Source organism: Hyla sarda, chromosome 5 (genome assembly GCF_029499605.1).
Source record: "Hyla sarda isolate aHylSar1 chromosome 5, aHylSar1.hap1, whole genome shotgun sequence".
In the NCBI taxonomy this organism is placed as follows: Eukaryota; Metazoa; Chordata; class Amphibia; order Anura; family Hylidae; genus Hyla; species Hyla sarda.
Genome location: NC_079193.1, coordinates 55,628,549 through 55,644,740, shown reverse-complemented (window position 1 = coordinate 55,644,740; position 16,192 = coordinate 55,628,549). Strand labels below are relative to the sequence as shown.

Below are 16,192 nucleotides of genomic sequence, written 5' to 3'. Positions count from 1 at the left end.
TATATATATATATATATATATATATATATAAAAGTTTTTTCCTGGATAACCCCTTTAATAAATTTGATTTCCATTGATAATTTTTGTGTGATTTTGTTGTCAGCACATTCAACTATGTAAAGACTAAAGTACGGTATTTCATACGATTAGTTCATTCATTCAGATCTAGGATGTGTTATCTTAGTGTTCCCTTTATTTTTTTTGAGCAGTATATTTTTTGCAGCCCAGGGGGCAAGGCAGTCAGCTAACAGAGGGGATGTAGGAGTGCAAGACCCGCTAATAAGATTTGCCTTTTAGCTTCAAATGTAAACATTGAGTTCAGGCGAATCAACAAGATCTTCAAAGTTTATTTGCCAAAGATTTACTATGGCAGGAGACAACCAAACATTCCAACCAAATAGTTGAGAGTCAAGAAAATGTAAAAAAAAATAAAAATTACATGAATAAAAAATTAATTTAGCAACCCTGAAATTCTCTACACAAATGTATTTTTTTCATGGTACAAGTTAATAAAAAAATAAATAATAAATTAAAGAATGTCCCATGAAAGGCAACACCTAGCTAGGGTATAAAACATTTTTCAAAAACTATAAAACTCCAACATTACATCCAACATCTGACCACTAAAAGTTATATCAAATAGGTTAAAGCAAAACCTCAGTGAACCCTTTATTACTTTTCATACACAGCTACTAAGACAGGTCATGGATTTCAAGTGCCCCACTGTATATTGGCAGTAATTTCCTCCTGCGCTGTAGAAAAGCGATGAAGGAAAACTGATCACGTTCATACGAATAAGACAGTTCACATCTTGACTCATTTCCCCCTTCCGGCCTGTAAAAATAATGACAGCTGGACCCTAGACAACTGATGCCAAATTATGTACTTTGCCATCGGTTGTGGCATCAGTTGCGACCAGTTTTAGGCAGGGTTCACTGAACCGGATTGCCAGATATATGTGAACCCAACCGAAGACAAAAAGATTGACTGGCTTAAACTCTCCAAAAAAGGTAACTAAAGAGAAGCAACCCTGTTCCTGGCCTATGATAACAGTAGGATTTCTTTAAATTGCTGAAGCATTTCACAGTGAATCATACACCACGCAATAAGGGATCCTAAACGTGTTTTATGATACTGTGGTTTGGGAATACAAAAAAAAAAAAATCATATTACCGTAATACAAATAAGTAAAAATAACAACTGTTGCTATATACAGTATGAACCTTGGATTGGGATTTGCTAGGGACTGTTCATTCAATACTGTATAAATCTATTGGTCTATAAATACAGTACATATGACTAAGATATCTACAAGGTTACAAACACTAATTCCAATATAATAAAATCATCAGCACAACAAGTAAGGAGAAAATGAATATGAGATTGCTCAGGCGCTGTATTTATTATTGCCAGGAAAATTGCATTTCATGTCACGTTATGGGTGTTTGCACCGTCTGATCACACAACAAATCACTAGAGCAATTTTTAGAAATTATCATCTGCAGACAGCCAGACTGGATCATAGTGTCGGCCATTAAGTGCTCCAATTTAGAACCAATTTACTAAGTGCTTTTTCAGAGCTCAGCAACAAATACAATGAAGGATTTCTGGTGAGTGTTCTTTTAAAGCAACTAGTGCCTGTAATGTTGGCAAATACCCAAGGGAGTACAAAGAAACCTTAGGGCTCTTCCAAATATCTTACTTTTTCACTTATGTTTTGCCAACTGATTTTGCTCCAGTTTCCCTGTTGATTCCACCTTTTCAACACTGAGGTGGGGCCCCATCTCTTACTTTAGAGAACTTTAGCCCCCACCTTTTAAGACAAACTGCTCTTGGGAGTAAATGCCAGCTCCATCAATTATCAGCCCCAGCCATGTCCCGCTTTAGCAGGTAATTGGCTAAGAGAGACTTTACTCTTGAGAACAGGTCATCTTGGACGGTACGGCCCAAAACTCTCCGAGGTAAGAGACGGGGACCCATTATGGAGATCACAAGGGGGTTGTCCAACCCTTGGGACCCCCTGCTATGTCCAGAATGGAGCTTGTCTTTTACCTCAGAGAGCTTTGGCCTCTACCATCAGACACTTGTTACCTAGATAACCCCTATAAAACTCCCCTGCTTATACCTCTGCTTTAAATCTCATCTACTGGCCTGATACTGCAATCCACTGTGGATAAATACACAGTATTTTCTCCCACAATCCCCCACTGCATGCCCAGTGGGGACTAACTACCAATACCTCCAGGACTGAGACCAAGAAACTACAGCCAAACTGAGCATGCGTGACCACCTTAGTATAATCCATAAGGTGGACATAACCAGGGCAACAGGTTATCAAAGCAGAGCAGGCACATTGGTTATTAGTGAACAGTAGTTTCTTAAAAATGCTTGTACATTTGAAATATATTTACTTACAAATAATGCATCAGTAGACATATTTATATTAATGGGAAAACCCCCTTAATTTATCTTTAGTTACAGCTGAAGTACTCATTTACAGATTACACAAGAATACACAAAGGCTCTGAGAGCAGAAAGAACCCTTAATATTAATTCCAGAGGGACTTACAGTAGTTTGTAAGAGAAGCTTTGAACTGGAATCACACAGAGTAGAAAGCGTTCACTGTAAAGTTTAGCTATGATTTAGACAAATAGTATAAAAAATGTTTTCAACAAAAATTCAGTAAGTTTTAATTATCTAAGGAGTTAAATATTGATTATTTTTATACCAAAGGGATAAAAAAAAACTGTTGTAAGAAGATTAAATTGAAAGCAGAAAACTGTGGGTGTAAAATAACCAAAACCTCCAACTTCAATCAGCGGTTTCTTTACTCCTCAGACCTTTAAGGTAGATCGATACACTCTGGGAGATACCTGGGGCACCATGGGGAACTGACAAAATGGGAGGACTCATATGACTGCAAATATTACTTAATGCCATGCCAAAAGAACTGGGACATACCCCTGGTGACACCACTGCTGCCAACTTGTTCCTCATAAATGGAACTTACATCTAGGGCACTGGTATAATCTCCAGATTATTTGCAAACATGATAGTCAAGCCACTATAAATATATATATATATATAAATGGGAAGAGGATTTAGGGTGATGGGATACATCAGAAGTGACCACAATGACATCTACATGACCCTGGATGACATCTATATGAGCATCCTGAGGAAGCAATGAAAGTGCGCTCGGGGTCCAGCACACAGCGCTATCGCAATATGGGTGAGCTGCATGTCCTGGTATTTGTCACTTTATATGAGGAAACAATTTAGGATGGTAATTTTTGCACTAGATGTAATCTGATTAGGTGGGTTGTTACTCTTGGCACTAGTCACTTTATTACAAAAGATTACCGTAGATTACGGATGTTATATCTTCACCTATTTGAATATATTGAGGCATCTATTTTGCCATCCCTTTATGTATTATATTGTGGATCTGCAGCTACCCTTATTGTAAAAAACGTACCTAAATTATTAACTTTATGCGCTACACTGGCTGTAATTTCTGTATTTTTGTAAACATCTCAATGGATTATTGTGTACTTATTTTACACAGTACGCGGTGCAACAGATTCTTCTTCTTGGTATACGTTGTTGTAAAGATGTTGAGGCCATAGTATTTAAAGGGGTATTATGGCCAAATACATCTTATCCCCTATCCAAAAGATAGGGGATAAGATGTCTGATCGCGGGGTGTCCCAGCAGCAGACCCCCCCATGATCAGACATCTTATCCCCTATCCTTTGATCTCCGTGCAGCATGCGTTTCCGGGACTGGAGAAGTGACACCACGCCATGCCCCTTCCCATAGACATGAATGGAGAGGGCGTGACGTCACATCTCCAGTCCCGGAAACACAGAGGTTTCCAAGACTGGAGCAGCAGCCCAGCATAGAATGCCGATGCTGCACGGAGATCACGGGGAGTCCAAGCAGCGGCCCCCCACAATCACACATCTTATACCCTATCCTTTGGAGAGGGGATAAGATGTCTTTGGCAGGAGCACCCCTTTAAAGCCTATCTGCATTGTGAAATGATGTCCCCCGTGCATCTTTTGTGTTTCAGAAATTTCAGACTCAAAAGCACTTGGCATCGCATTTGCTAAGGGCCTCGGTGATGTAATCTCCGGTAATACGGCGCTAATAATCCCGATGGTAATCCTGGTGCTTGCATTGGTTAATAATGGGTAAGTATCCCAAAATCTCCACAAGAAATTATCACAATGAAAAAACTGTAGTTTTCACCAAACATTCTCTTTAAGGAAGCATTACTTTTTGCACTCTTGTGAGAAAGCTTAGGGCTGAGGGCATAAACAGAGAACTTAAAATATAAATAGTGTAATTGACACATGGGCCCCTTACTTTTCTGACCATTGACACATGGCCACCCACCTTTCCCAACCATTGACACATGCTGCTCATCCTTTCTTGACCACTGACACATGTTCGCTACCTTTCATCCATTAACACATGGCCACCCATCTTTCTCGACCACTGACAGATATATCATATCTTCTTTTCTTAACCACTGACGCATGGGCACCTCCTTTCCAGATCATCATTAGACCTCCATTCTTGATCATTGATGCATGGTCCCTCTTCTTTCCTAGCCATTCACATATGGTCACCCACCTTTTTTGACCACTGACACATTGCCCCCCTCGTTTCTTGACCACTGACACATGGCCCTCACTTTTCAGACCATCATTAGACCTTCTTTCCTAATCATTGATGCATGGTCCCCCTTCTTTCCTGACCACTGACACAGGGTCCCCACCATACCTGACAAGCCAAACCATGAATTGCACATTGTAATTGCAATATGGACAAATAATATTAACTAAAATGCATTTAAAAATGTATGAATGTCAGAATGTATACGAAAGCCACAGCAGTAAAGTCATTCATCACAGTGACATTACCTTCATTATATTCCTTTTAACTGATTAATTTGTGTGCAAAAGTCACTCCACAACTTCCACACCCTTTAGTTAAGACTAGCCTTTGGTGTTCACCTTATCTGTCCATCTGTTCTTCGTTTATGTTCCAAAGAAATAGACCCTTCATCTGGTTTCATAACATTCAATGATGTTAAACAACTTTGATCTTTTCTTTCCCCCAAACTGTGCGAGTCAACACAAATCCAGACTCTTACCATATGTCAATATGTAGAGTGGTTTTCCATTTGTATCCATAGTGGTAAGGCAGGGCGCTTTAGGTGATATGGTTCCCCATCGCTGTAGTGCTGCTTCTAATGAAGGCGGCCAGTTTGTGACTACTCCCAACTGCTCTCCTCGCATGGCTAACATCTGCGCTCCTTCTGGTTTTGGCTGGTTTGGGTCAGGCTGTTGAACTTCATAGAAAATATAATGACAGATTTAGCATTAATACAAGAGAAAATACTCTCCTGTGCAACAAGAATGTAAGCCACTGCAACACATTGTAGATTTAATTATATTTATTTCTTTATGGACTTCTTTATGTTGTGGTTTAGCCATTTTACGCCCCTTCAGGACCAGATTATATTGGGCTCTAGGAACACATTTTTTTTTTTTTGCACCATACTTGGTGTCTTGCTCATTCAACGTGCATGAAAAGAAAAAAATTGTTTAAAATCATGGCAAGTGCCAAAGAGGCTGTCTCTTCTCCCTACATGCCCGAAAGGCTCAGTTCTTGACCTGACTGGATGCTAGAGCTGTCAATCATAGCGGAAACTTGGGGAAACCTAATACTGGTCCCTTCATGCACCTAACCTGAAGAGCCTAACTCCTTGACACTCATATCAATAGACAAGAGAGTCAACAATGTTTTATTTCCGATGGTGATGAGTATAGTGATCATTGTTATACTGAAGGGATCAGTGTTTTCTCTGATCCTGACAGGTGTGTAAGGAGAATGTCTGTCAATGAACCTGCAAGATCATGACAAATATGTCATGTTGCGGCAATTGATGTACATTTTCATCAAGGCGCTGGAATAGGTGATGTTGCTCTTTAAACATTTTAATAGGGAACTGCATTATTGTGGATAAATACTACATAGCCTCTGTGGTGTTCTGGAAAACAATCTGGACTATCAGCGGTGCCGCAAGATGTTATTTTGAAACTCCCAATTACATATGATAATTTGTACATTTGTAAGCTGACTGCTTGCAGAAACAGAAGTTTATTTCCATACCACTGTCATGTGACCTAACAGCCTATGCGAAATTACGTAATCGGCATCTGATCTTCAACATTGCATATGGAATTGGCATTTGATCTTACATTGCAGTTTACTGTATATAAAATATTTAAGATTAAAAAAAAACTTGTCATTCAAATAATTGTATTGATTAAAAAATTTAGTATTTTGAATAATAAGCTAAATAAAGGAAAAAAAATGTATAAAAGATTAATATGAAACATTTCAATACACACATCATACACTGCTCAAAAGAATAAAGGGAACACTTAAACAACACAATGTAACTCCAAGTCAATGACACTTCTGTGAAATCCCACTGTCCACTCAAGAAGCAACACTGATTGACAATCAATTTCGCATGCTGTTGTGCAAATGGAACAGACAACAGGTGGAAATTATAGGCAATTAGCAAGACACCCCCAATAAAGGAGTGGTTCTGCAGGTGGTGACCACAGATCACTTCTCAGTTCCTATGCTTCCTGGCTGATGTTTTGGTCACTTTTGAATGCTGCCGGTGCTTTCACTCTAGTGGTAGCATGAGACGGAGTCTACAACCCACACAAGTGGCTCAGGTAGTGCAGCTCATCCAGGATGGTACATCAATGCGAGCTGTGGCAAGAAGGTTTGCTGTGTCTGTCAGCGTAGTGTCCAGAGCATGGAGGCGCTATCAGGAGACAGGCCAGTACATCAGGAGACGTGGAGGAGGTCATAGGAGGGCAACAACCCAGCAGCAGGACCGCTACCTCCGCCTTTGTGCAAGGAGGAGCACTGCCAGAGCCCGGCAAAATGACCTCCAGCAGGCCACAAATGTGCATGTGTCCACTCAAACGGTCAGAAACAGACTCCATGAGGGTGGTATGAGGGCCTGCCGTCCACAGGTGGGGGTTGTGCTTACAGCCCAACACCGTTCAGGACGTTTGGCATTTGCCAGAGAACACCAAGATTGGCAAATTCGCCACTGGCACCCTGTGCTCCTCACAGATTAAAGCAGGTTCCCACTGAGCACATGTGACAGACGTGACAGAATCTGAAGACGCCGTGGAGAATGTTCTGCTGCCTGCAACATCCTCCAGTATGACCAGTTTGGCAGTGGGTCAGTAATGGTGTGGGGTGGCATTTCTTTGGGAGGGCCACACAGCCCTCCATGTGCTTGCCAGAGATCCTCAGATCCCTTGTGAGACCATATGCTGGTGCGGTTGGCCCTGGGTTCCTCCTAATGCAAGACAATGCTAGACCTCATGTGGCTGGAGTGTGTCAGCAGTTCCTGCAAGGGGAAAGCATTGATGCTATGGACTGGCCCGCCCGTTCCCCAGACCTGAATCCGATTGAGCACATCTGGGACATCATGTCTCGCTCCATCCACCAACGCCACATTGTACCACAGATTGTCCAGGAGTTGGCGGATGCTTTAGTCCAGGTCTGGGAGGACATCCCTCAGGAGACCATTCGTCACCTCATCAGGAGCATGCCCAGGCATTGTAGGGAGGTCATACGGGCACGTGGAGGCCACACACAATACTGAGCCTCATTGTGACTTGTTTTAAGGACATTACATAAAGTGGGATCAGCCTGTAGTGTGGTTTTCCCCTTTGATTTTGAGTGTGACTCCATATCCAGACCTCCATGGGTTGATAAATTTGATTTACATTGATAATTTTTGTGATTTTGTTGTCAGCACATTCAACTATGTAAAGAAGAAAGTATTTCATACGATTAGTTCATTCATTCAGATCTAGGATGTGTTATCTTAGTGTTCCCTTAATTTTTTTGAGCAGTGTATTATCAATGTATCTTGTACTGATCCTAAATAAAAGCCTTCAGAGCTTCATTCTCAAACCTGCAGACTTTAGGGTAGAGCTATTCCTGCACACAATTCTGCTCACACTCAGCACACAGTTTATTTGGTAGGAAAAACTATTTTCCTCTATTAGAGGAGCTCATCTAAGCTGTTAGAGATGTATGTAACAAAAAGCCTGTTGACCATTTCCAATGACAACTAGAAGAAGTGTGAATACAGCTCTGGAGTGTAATAAAGGATATAACCTAGAATCAAGGTAAGCAGTTTATTATTTAATTCTAAGAGCATACAAACGTAGACAGACAGTCTTTAAAAGCACCAAATTTATCACCAAATAAATCTGGCGCATTTGTCTAGTCTAAGTCTTCATTGTTCCAAAAGCTTGTAGCTACAAAATACTGGTAGTCCAATAAAAAAGGTTTTACAAGATTCTACAACATTCTATGATTTTAGACTATCTATAAATTTGCCTACTTTACGCCAGAATCGTGTGCCAAAATTCTGGTCTCCAACGGCACATTTAGGCCAAGTCCCTTTCCAGAGAAGGCATACACCTTTCAACTAAGCACAAAATCCATCAAACAAGGTGCAAAATTGTTGAAAACACATAATAAAGGTGCCACAAGCCACATAACAGGGGTTTGGCACAAATAACGCCAGAATGCTGGTGCATTTGCATTACAAAGCCTGTCCCATTGTGTTTTTGAAGCCCTTTTGCCACTTTTTTAGATACACACAAATGTAACGTAACAAGTGTGCGAGGCTTCAGACTCTTGCCAAACAAGACTCATTTATCAAAATACTTCCCCACAGTTTTCGAAAACAAATAGAAGGCACACCTGGGGTTGTTTTTAACCTACAATAACTGCGTTCATCCTACTGATGAATCTGGCGACATACAATGCAATGAGGGAAGAGTCCTTAGAAATCTCTGCCAATGTATTTATAAAGACGATACATTCTGCATGGAGCATAATGTTAGGCATTTGCATCAAAAAAAGAAAGAAAAAAAAAACTAGGTTACTGCCATACAATATGTAAATGTTTTCACTTCCTATAAATATAGTGATATGTACACCCTGGGAAAGGACAGCAAGCAGACAGAATGTTACTGTGGTGTTTTTCTCCGCTATGTAATTAGACTAAACTATTGGGGATAGAAGGAGATTATTATGATATTAGCGTTCTGCCAGATCACAAATACCAGTTATTGGCTTTAGGCACCTCTCACATTTCAGAACTAATGAAAGTTGACAAATTGATCAGATGCAATTAGCGGTAACGTGACAGCGCGCCTATTCTGGCGGATTCAGGTGTGCAGCGCTTATTAATACTCTCCGAGGACACGAGACAGAGCAGGGAATTGTGCTACGCTACACGGAGAGATCATCTACTGCTTCTATTCACTGGGTTGTCCAAGCTGTGGGTTTTAACGAGCAACTGTCATGAAGAATATGCTTGTGACGCTGCACACACTGTGCACTAGGGCTTCACAAGCATATTCTAGACATACCTTTACAGGTCTGTTAGGCTGCTTTATACTTACACAATGTGGCTTCATAATCTCTCTGGGAGTCAGGCTCTGCTCCGGGTCACACCGCCTCTTTTTGCGCAGTTGATTGACAGACAGGGCTCGTCTGCTTGCAATGGCCCTGTGCAGCTCAGCTGTGATCGAGCCCTGTGTGTCAATCAACTGCGCAACATAGGCAAAGAGAGGCAGTGCAGCCCGGAGCAGAGCGGACCCCAGGCTCCGCCTCCCCGACTGTCAGCCTGACTCCTGGATGGATTATACAGCTGCATTTTGTAAGTATAAAGCAGCCTAACGGACCTGTAAAGGTATGTCTAGAATATGCTTGTGAAGCCCTAGTGCACAGTGTGTGCAGCGTCACAAGCATGTTCATTGTGACAGTTGCACTTTCAGCTGCTGCAGGAGTGATAAACCAAGGTATATCAGTTCTTGCTTTGTGTCCCTCTCGGTTTGCGACAAGCGGCAATAAACGGCACATCAACAAACGGAAGGCATCACACGATCATACTGTACTGACTTAGGGTATGTTCACACTACATAATTCCGGAATTACGCGCTGTGAACATAAACACATAAACATCAGTGAGAATTGGTTTCCACGAAACCCACTCACACTGAGCAGTTTCCGAGGCAGACAATTCTGCCGCTGAAATTGTTCCACACAAAGAAAGAACATGTTCATTCTTTGCGCAGAAGTCTGCGAGCACTACATAGCCGTCAATGGTGAAGGCACAGTGCCGCACGATCCTACCGCCGAAGTATTTCGGCGGCGGCCACCAGAATGGAATCTCCGCTCGCAAAATTCTGAGAGCGGAGATTCCGTTCAATCTCCGTAGTTACCTTAACATACCCTTAAGGTTTCATGTTGCTGAAAAAAATTGCTTGGTTCTCATCAATCTTTAATGTACTTTACAAAGCGTTTTGGGGTAATACATTTATTTCCCTAAATAGGAAATACATCACCACATCTTATGTAAAGAATCAATGCATAGCTTGGTATCAGCCATATCATGAACCAAATATACATATAAACATGGATGTGTGTTTACATTTTAAAGTCACGTGATGTGGTAATGTATTTCCTGTTTAAAGTCACGTGATGTGGTAATGTATTTCCTGTTTAAAGTCATGTGATGTGGTAATGTATTTCCTGTTTAAAGTCACGTGATGTGGTAATGTATTTCCTGTTTAAAGTCACGTGATGTGGTAATGTATTTCCTGTTTAAAGTCACGTGATGTGGTAATGTATTTCCTGTTTAAAGTCACGTGATGTGGTAATGTATTTCCTGTTTAAAGTCACATGATGTGGTAATGTATTTCCTGTTTAAAGTCACGTGATGTGGTAATGTATTTCCTGTTTAAAGTCACGTGATGTGGTAATGTATTTCCTGTTTAAAGTCACGTGATGTGGTAATGTATTTCCTGTTTAAAGTCACGTGATGTGGTAAAGGATTTCCTGTTGAAATTTAAGTGACGTGGTGATGTATTTGTTGTTTGGGGAGGGCCAGCCAATAGAAACTGCACCTCCCTCCAATGGAATCATAAGGACCATATGTCAACTACACTTATATATGTCTTGTGCTCCCTACAAAGTGAGAACCATTTGAATTTGCATATGTGTCACCCTATGAAGCGCTCGGCCCATTCTCTTCTTTTTTTTATATACTATGTGCCTTTTAGTAAATTACTAGTTAGAAGTATAGGACACATTTTCAATGTCTCCCAGAAGTTTGCAACGTATTAATAAAAACAAACGGTATTACTAACCTTCCAATAACTCCTCAAAGTCGTCAACAAAGAACTCCCGTAACGGTGGCCGCTTGGGTCTTTTTAAGGTGTTGACCAGTTGCTGGATCTTTGCAGACACTCTACTGCTTACAGGGACACCTGGAAAACCATAAACAAACAAAAAGATCAGTAATACATTAGCAACTCACAATAAAAACTAACACCGTGGTGGTTAGAATAGTTAGGTGTATTCAATAACTTTCGTTTTCAGATGTCTACATCTACTTTGAAGTAAGGGAGAAAATTGATATCTATATGTGAATTCTGGTAGAAAAACAGACATGGTGCACATCTACAATCGTGTATAATGATCTGATTGCTTCTCAGCATAATATCAAAAACTAACAGGTTGTTAGTATATATTTTTGATCAAAAAGTACAAGCCCACTCGCCACGTCAAGGCCACCTATTCAGAGTGGGTCCCTAACGTCCCTAGCATAAAATGGTGCAGCACCGGGCGGCGACCACCACTGCCGCGACGCCAATGCCCACAGGGGGGGAACAACCCGCTGGCAGAGCAGCCCCAATGCCACTCAAACCAGTCTATGGGCCGCACCCCCCCGCAGACACGGCGCCACGGCAGCAACGGACACCGCACAGCACCACACCAGTGTGAACAGGGATGTAATAGCTCACTTACCATACTCTCCCAGTCAGACTGGGAGGCAGCTAGGAAAGAAATGGCCCATGTGCAGCTAACTACTGCTTATATATCTTCCCCCTTTTTTTTTTTTTGAACATGTGCTGCACTCTTCCCCACCCCCTCAGCCCAAACTTATATAGGTGGTAATTAGCTAGGGCCATTTCACTCCTAGCTGCCTCCCAGTCTGACTGGGAGAGCAAGGTAAGTGAGCCATTACACCTTGTTCACACTGGTGTGGTGCGGGGCGGCGTTCGTTGCTGCCGTGGCGCCGTGTCTGCGGGCGGGTGCGGCCTATAGACTGGTTTGAGAGGCATTGGGGCCGCTCTGCCAGTGGGTCGCTAAACCCCCCCCCCCCCCCCGTGGGCACCTGTGTCGCGGCGGTGGTGGTCGCCGCCTGGTGCTACGCCATTTTATGCTAGGGACGTTAGGGACCCACTCTAAATAGGTGGCCTTGACGTGGCGAGTGGGCTTGTACTTTTTGATCAAAAATGTATGCTAACAACCTGTTAGTTTTTGATATTGTGCTGAGAAGCAATCAGATCATTATACAAGATTGTAGATGTGCGCTATGTCTGTATTCTACTCGAATTGATATCTATATGTATTTAACCCAGATAACCATTATATCTACTAGGTCAGTGGTCTTCAACCTGCGGACCTCCAGATGTTGCAAAACTACAACTCCCAGCATGCACGGACAGCCGTTGGCTGTCCGTGCATGCTGGGAGTTGTAGTTTTGCAACATCTGGAGGTCCGCAGGTTGAAGACCGCTGTACTAGGTTAAGCAAAGGATCCAGATTTTTCCAGGGATTCTCAGATGCTGCTCTATATAGTAACTTGCAAGCTAATATAAAGAAGCAGGTAAGATGGACTTGTACATTGAAGAAGACCTGTGATGTTTTCATCCATGTTGAGCGACTGTTCTACAGATTTGGGTGATTTTTCTCCAGCAGTAATTGGTGCAATTAGCCTTGGCACCTGATATGCCAATGAGGACCTAAACTGTCAACTGGGTGCTCACTACCACTTTGTTCCAATAAAGAAAGGATCAGGCGTAAACCCCAATGAGAGCAGAGGTCACCTCCTCCTTGACAGTCTATGGACATAATTCTGGTCTGCACTGTTAAGCAGGCACCACCAATGAGAACTCTCCCTGCTGAAAGTTGAGCAGTGGTTGAGCACCCAGTTGACATTCTAGTGGTGAGCACCCAGTTGACATTCTAGTGGTGAGCACCCAGTTGACATTCTAGTGGTGAGCACCCAGTTGACAGTCTAGTGGTGAGCACCAAGTTGACATTCTAGTGGTGAGCACCCAGTTGACATTCTAGTGGTGAGCAACCAGATGACATTCTAGTGGTGAGCACCCAGTTGACATTCTAGTGGTGAGCACCCAGTTGACATTCTAGTGGTGAGCACCCAGTTGACATTCTAGTGGTGAGCAACCAGATGACATTCTAGTGGTGAGCACCCAGATGACATTCTAGTGGTGAGCACCCAGATGACATTCTAGTGGTGAGCACCCAGATGACATTCTAGTGGTGAGCAACCAGATGACATTCTAGTGGTGAGCACCCAGATGACATTCTAGTGGTGAGCACCCAGATGACATTCTAGTGGTGAGCACCCAGATGACATTCTAGTAGTGAGCACCCAGTTGACATTCTAGTGGTGAGCACCCAGTTGACATTCTAGTGGTGAGCACCCAGATGACATTCTAGTGGTGAGCACCCAGTTGACATTCTAGTGGTGAGCACCCAGTTGACATTCTAGTGGTGAGCACCCAGATGACATTCTAGTGGTGAGCACCCAGATGACATTCTAGTGGTGAGCACCCAGTTGACATTCTAGTGGTGAGCACCCAGTTGACATTCTAGTGGTGAGCCCCCAGTTGACATTCTAGTGGTGAGCCCCCAGTTGACATTCTAGTGGTGAGCACCCAGATGAAATTCTAGTGGTGAGCACCCAGATGACATTCTAGTGGTGAGCACCCAGATGACATTCTAGTGGTGAGCACCCAGTTGACATTCTAGTGGTGAGCACCCAGATGACATTCTAGTGGTGAGCACCCAGTTGACATTCTAGTGGTGATAACCCAGATGACATTCTAGTGGTGATCACCCAGATGACATTCTAGTGGTGATCACCCAGATGACATTCTAGTGGTGAGCACCCAGTTGACATTCTAGTGGTGAGCACCCAGTTGACATTCTAGTGGTGAGCACCCAGTTGACATTCTAGTGGTGAGCACCCAGTTGACATTCTAGTGGTGAGCACCCAGTTGACATTCTAGTGGTGAGCACCCAGTTGACATTCTAGTGGTGAGCACCCAGTTGACATTCTAGTGGTGAGCACCCAGTTGACATTCTAGTGGTGAGCACCCAGTTGACATTCTAGTGGTGAGCACCCAGTTGACATTCTAGTGGTGAGCACCCAGATGACATTCTAGTGGTGAGCACCCAGTTGATATTCTAGTGGTGAGCAACCAGATGACATTTTAGTGGTGAGCACCCAGATGACATTCTAGTGGTGAGCACCCAGATGACATTCTAGTGGTGAGCACCCAGATGACATTCTAGTGGTGAGCACCCAGATGACATTCTAATGGTGAGCACCCAGTTGACATTCTAGTGGTGAGCACCCAGTTGACATTCTGATGGTGAGCACCCAGTTGACATTCTAGTGGTGAGCACCCAGTTGACATTCTAGTGGTGAGCACCCAGTTGACATTCTAGTGGTGAGCAACCAGATGACATTCTAGTGGTGAGCAACCAGATGACATTCTAGTGGTGAGCAACCAGATGACATTCTAGTGGTGAGCAACCAGATGACATTCTAGTGGTGAGCACCCAGTTGACATTCTAGTGGTTAGCACCCAGTTGACATTCTAGTGGTGAGCACCCAGTTGACATTCTAGTGGTGAGCACCCAGATGACATTCTAGTGGTGAGCACCCAGTTGACATTCTAGTGGTGAGCACCCAGTTGACATTCTAGTGGTGAGCACCCAGATGACATTCTAGTGGTGAGCACCCAGTTGACATTCTAGTGGTGAGCACCCAGATGACATTCTAGTGGTGATCACCCAGATGACATTCTAGTGGTGAGCACCCAGATGACATTCTAGTGGTGAGCACCCAGTTGACATTCTAGTGGTGAGCACCCAGTTGACATTCTAGTGGTGAGCACCCAGTTGACATTCTAGTGGTGAGCACCCAGTTGACATTCTAGTGGTGAGCACCCAGTTGACAGTCTCGTGGTGACCACCCACTTGACAGTCTAGTGGCGAGCATCTAGTTGAAAGTCTAGCGGTGACCACCCAGTTGACTGTTTAGTGGTGGCACCAAGTGGACAGTCTAGGCCCTCACTAGCATATCAGCACTAACTGATAATGAACTAGGGTCAAGAAATCAAAACAAAGCGTCCAAATATTTGAAATAGTAACTTCATATTTACATAAGAGGTACAAGGAAGATTCCGTCAGGATCTGTCTGACTACAGCACGGACAGACAGGTATCTGATGCGTTTTGGTCGCCAATGGTGACTTAAATGCATTAGAGTCATGTCTGTCGGTGCTGTGTGGACTACTGAATCAATAAAGAAATGTTTTATGGAAAACTATACTGCTGGAAGCTTCCTTGTACCTCTTATGTATATATTGACGACCCAACTCCAGGTCATCCGTGCAGGATAACGTTTTCTTGTGTGGCGAGAGCTAGTTTGTACTTTTGCACATTTTGTCTAGTAGCTCCATATTGATAATGGAGTTTTTTTTTATTTTATAGAGGCCATATATACTTTTAAGTTTGGTTAAATTTTGGAAAACAAATATATAGGGCTGTATTTCTCAAAGTAATTTATAAGTAGCGTTGGCCAACATGTAACATTTATCTTCAACGCCATCACAAATAACAAGACTGTCGAGCTTCAGGCTAAAAGCAGTGCAGCTGAAAATAAAAATATGAGTTAGGCCTTCAACACGTGGATGTTATAATATGCTTTTCCATTCTATTTTATTTTTTGACAGGGAAACAGATAGGCACATTGAGATCATTGATCTCTATAGAGTTATGGAGTGCCAGTGCATACAGTGGTAACAGATGACGAATGTCAGAAAAAAAAGGATTAAAACCCTCTGGAATTCGCCTATAAAATCTGCTTTCGGCAGTGGCTGTGTGCATTACTTTATAGACATCAATCATTCCTATCTGGAAATCTATCTATCACAGGGTGATATGAAAGC

The 16,192-nt window shown here is 42.7% G+C and overlaps 1 protein-coding gene across 10 annotated transcripts in view; it reads right to left on the bottom strand.

The window, feature by feature from the left end:
- The window catches only part of DIP2C (disco interacting protein 2 homolog C), a 496,242-nt gene that overhangs the window by 187,382 nt on the left and 292,668 nt on the right, over positions 1-16,192 (bottom strand). For all 10 annotated transcript variants that reach the window (XM_056519534.1, XM_056519533.1, XM_056519538.1 and 7 more), the window contains 2 exons: positions 11,290-11,409; positions 5,166-5,363 (listed from right to left, as the gene is read on the bottom strand). In XM_056519534.1, coding sequence (XP_056375509.1) covers positions 5,166-5,363; positions 11,290-11,409 — 318 coding nt within the window. The remainder of the gene's footprint in view (positions 1-5,165; positions 5,364-11,289; positions 11,410-16,192) is intronic.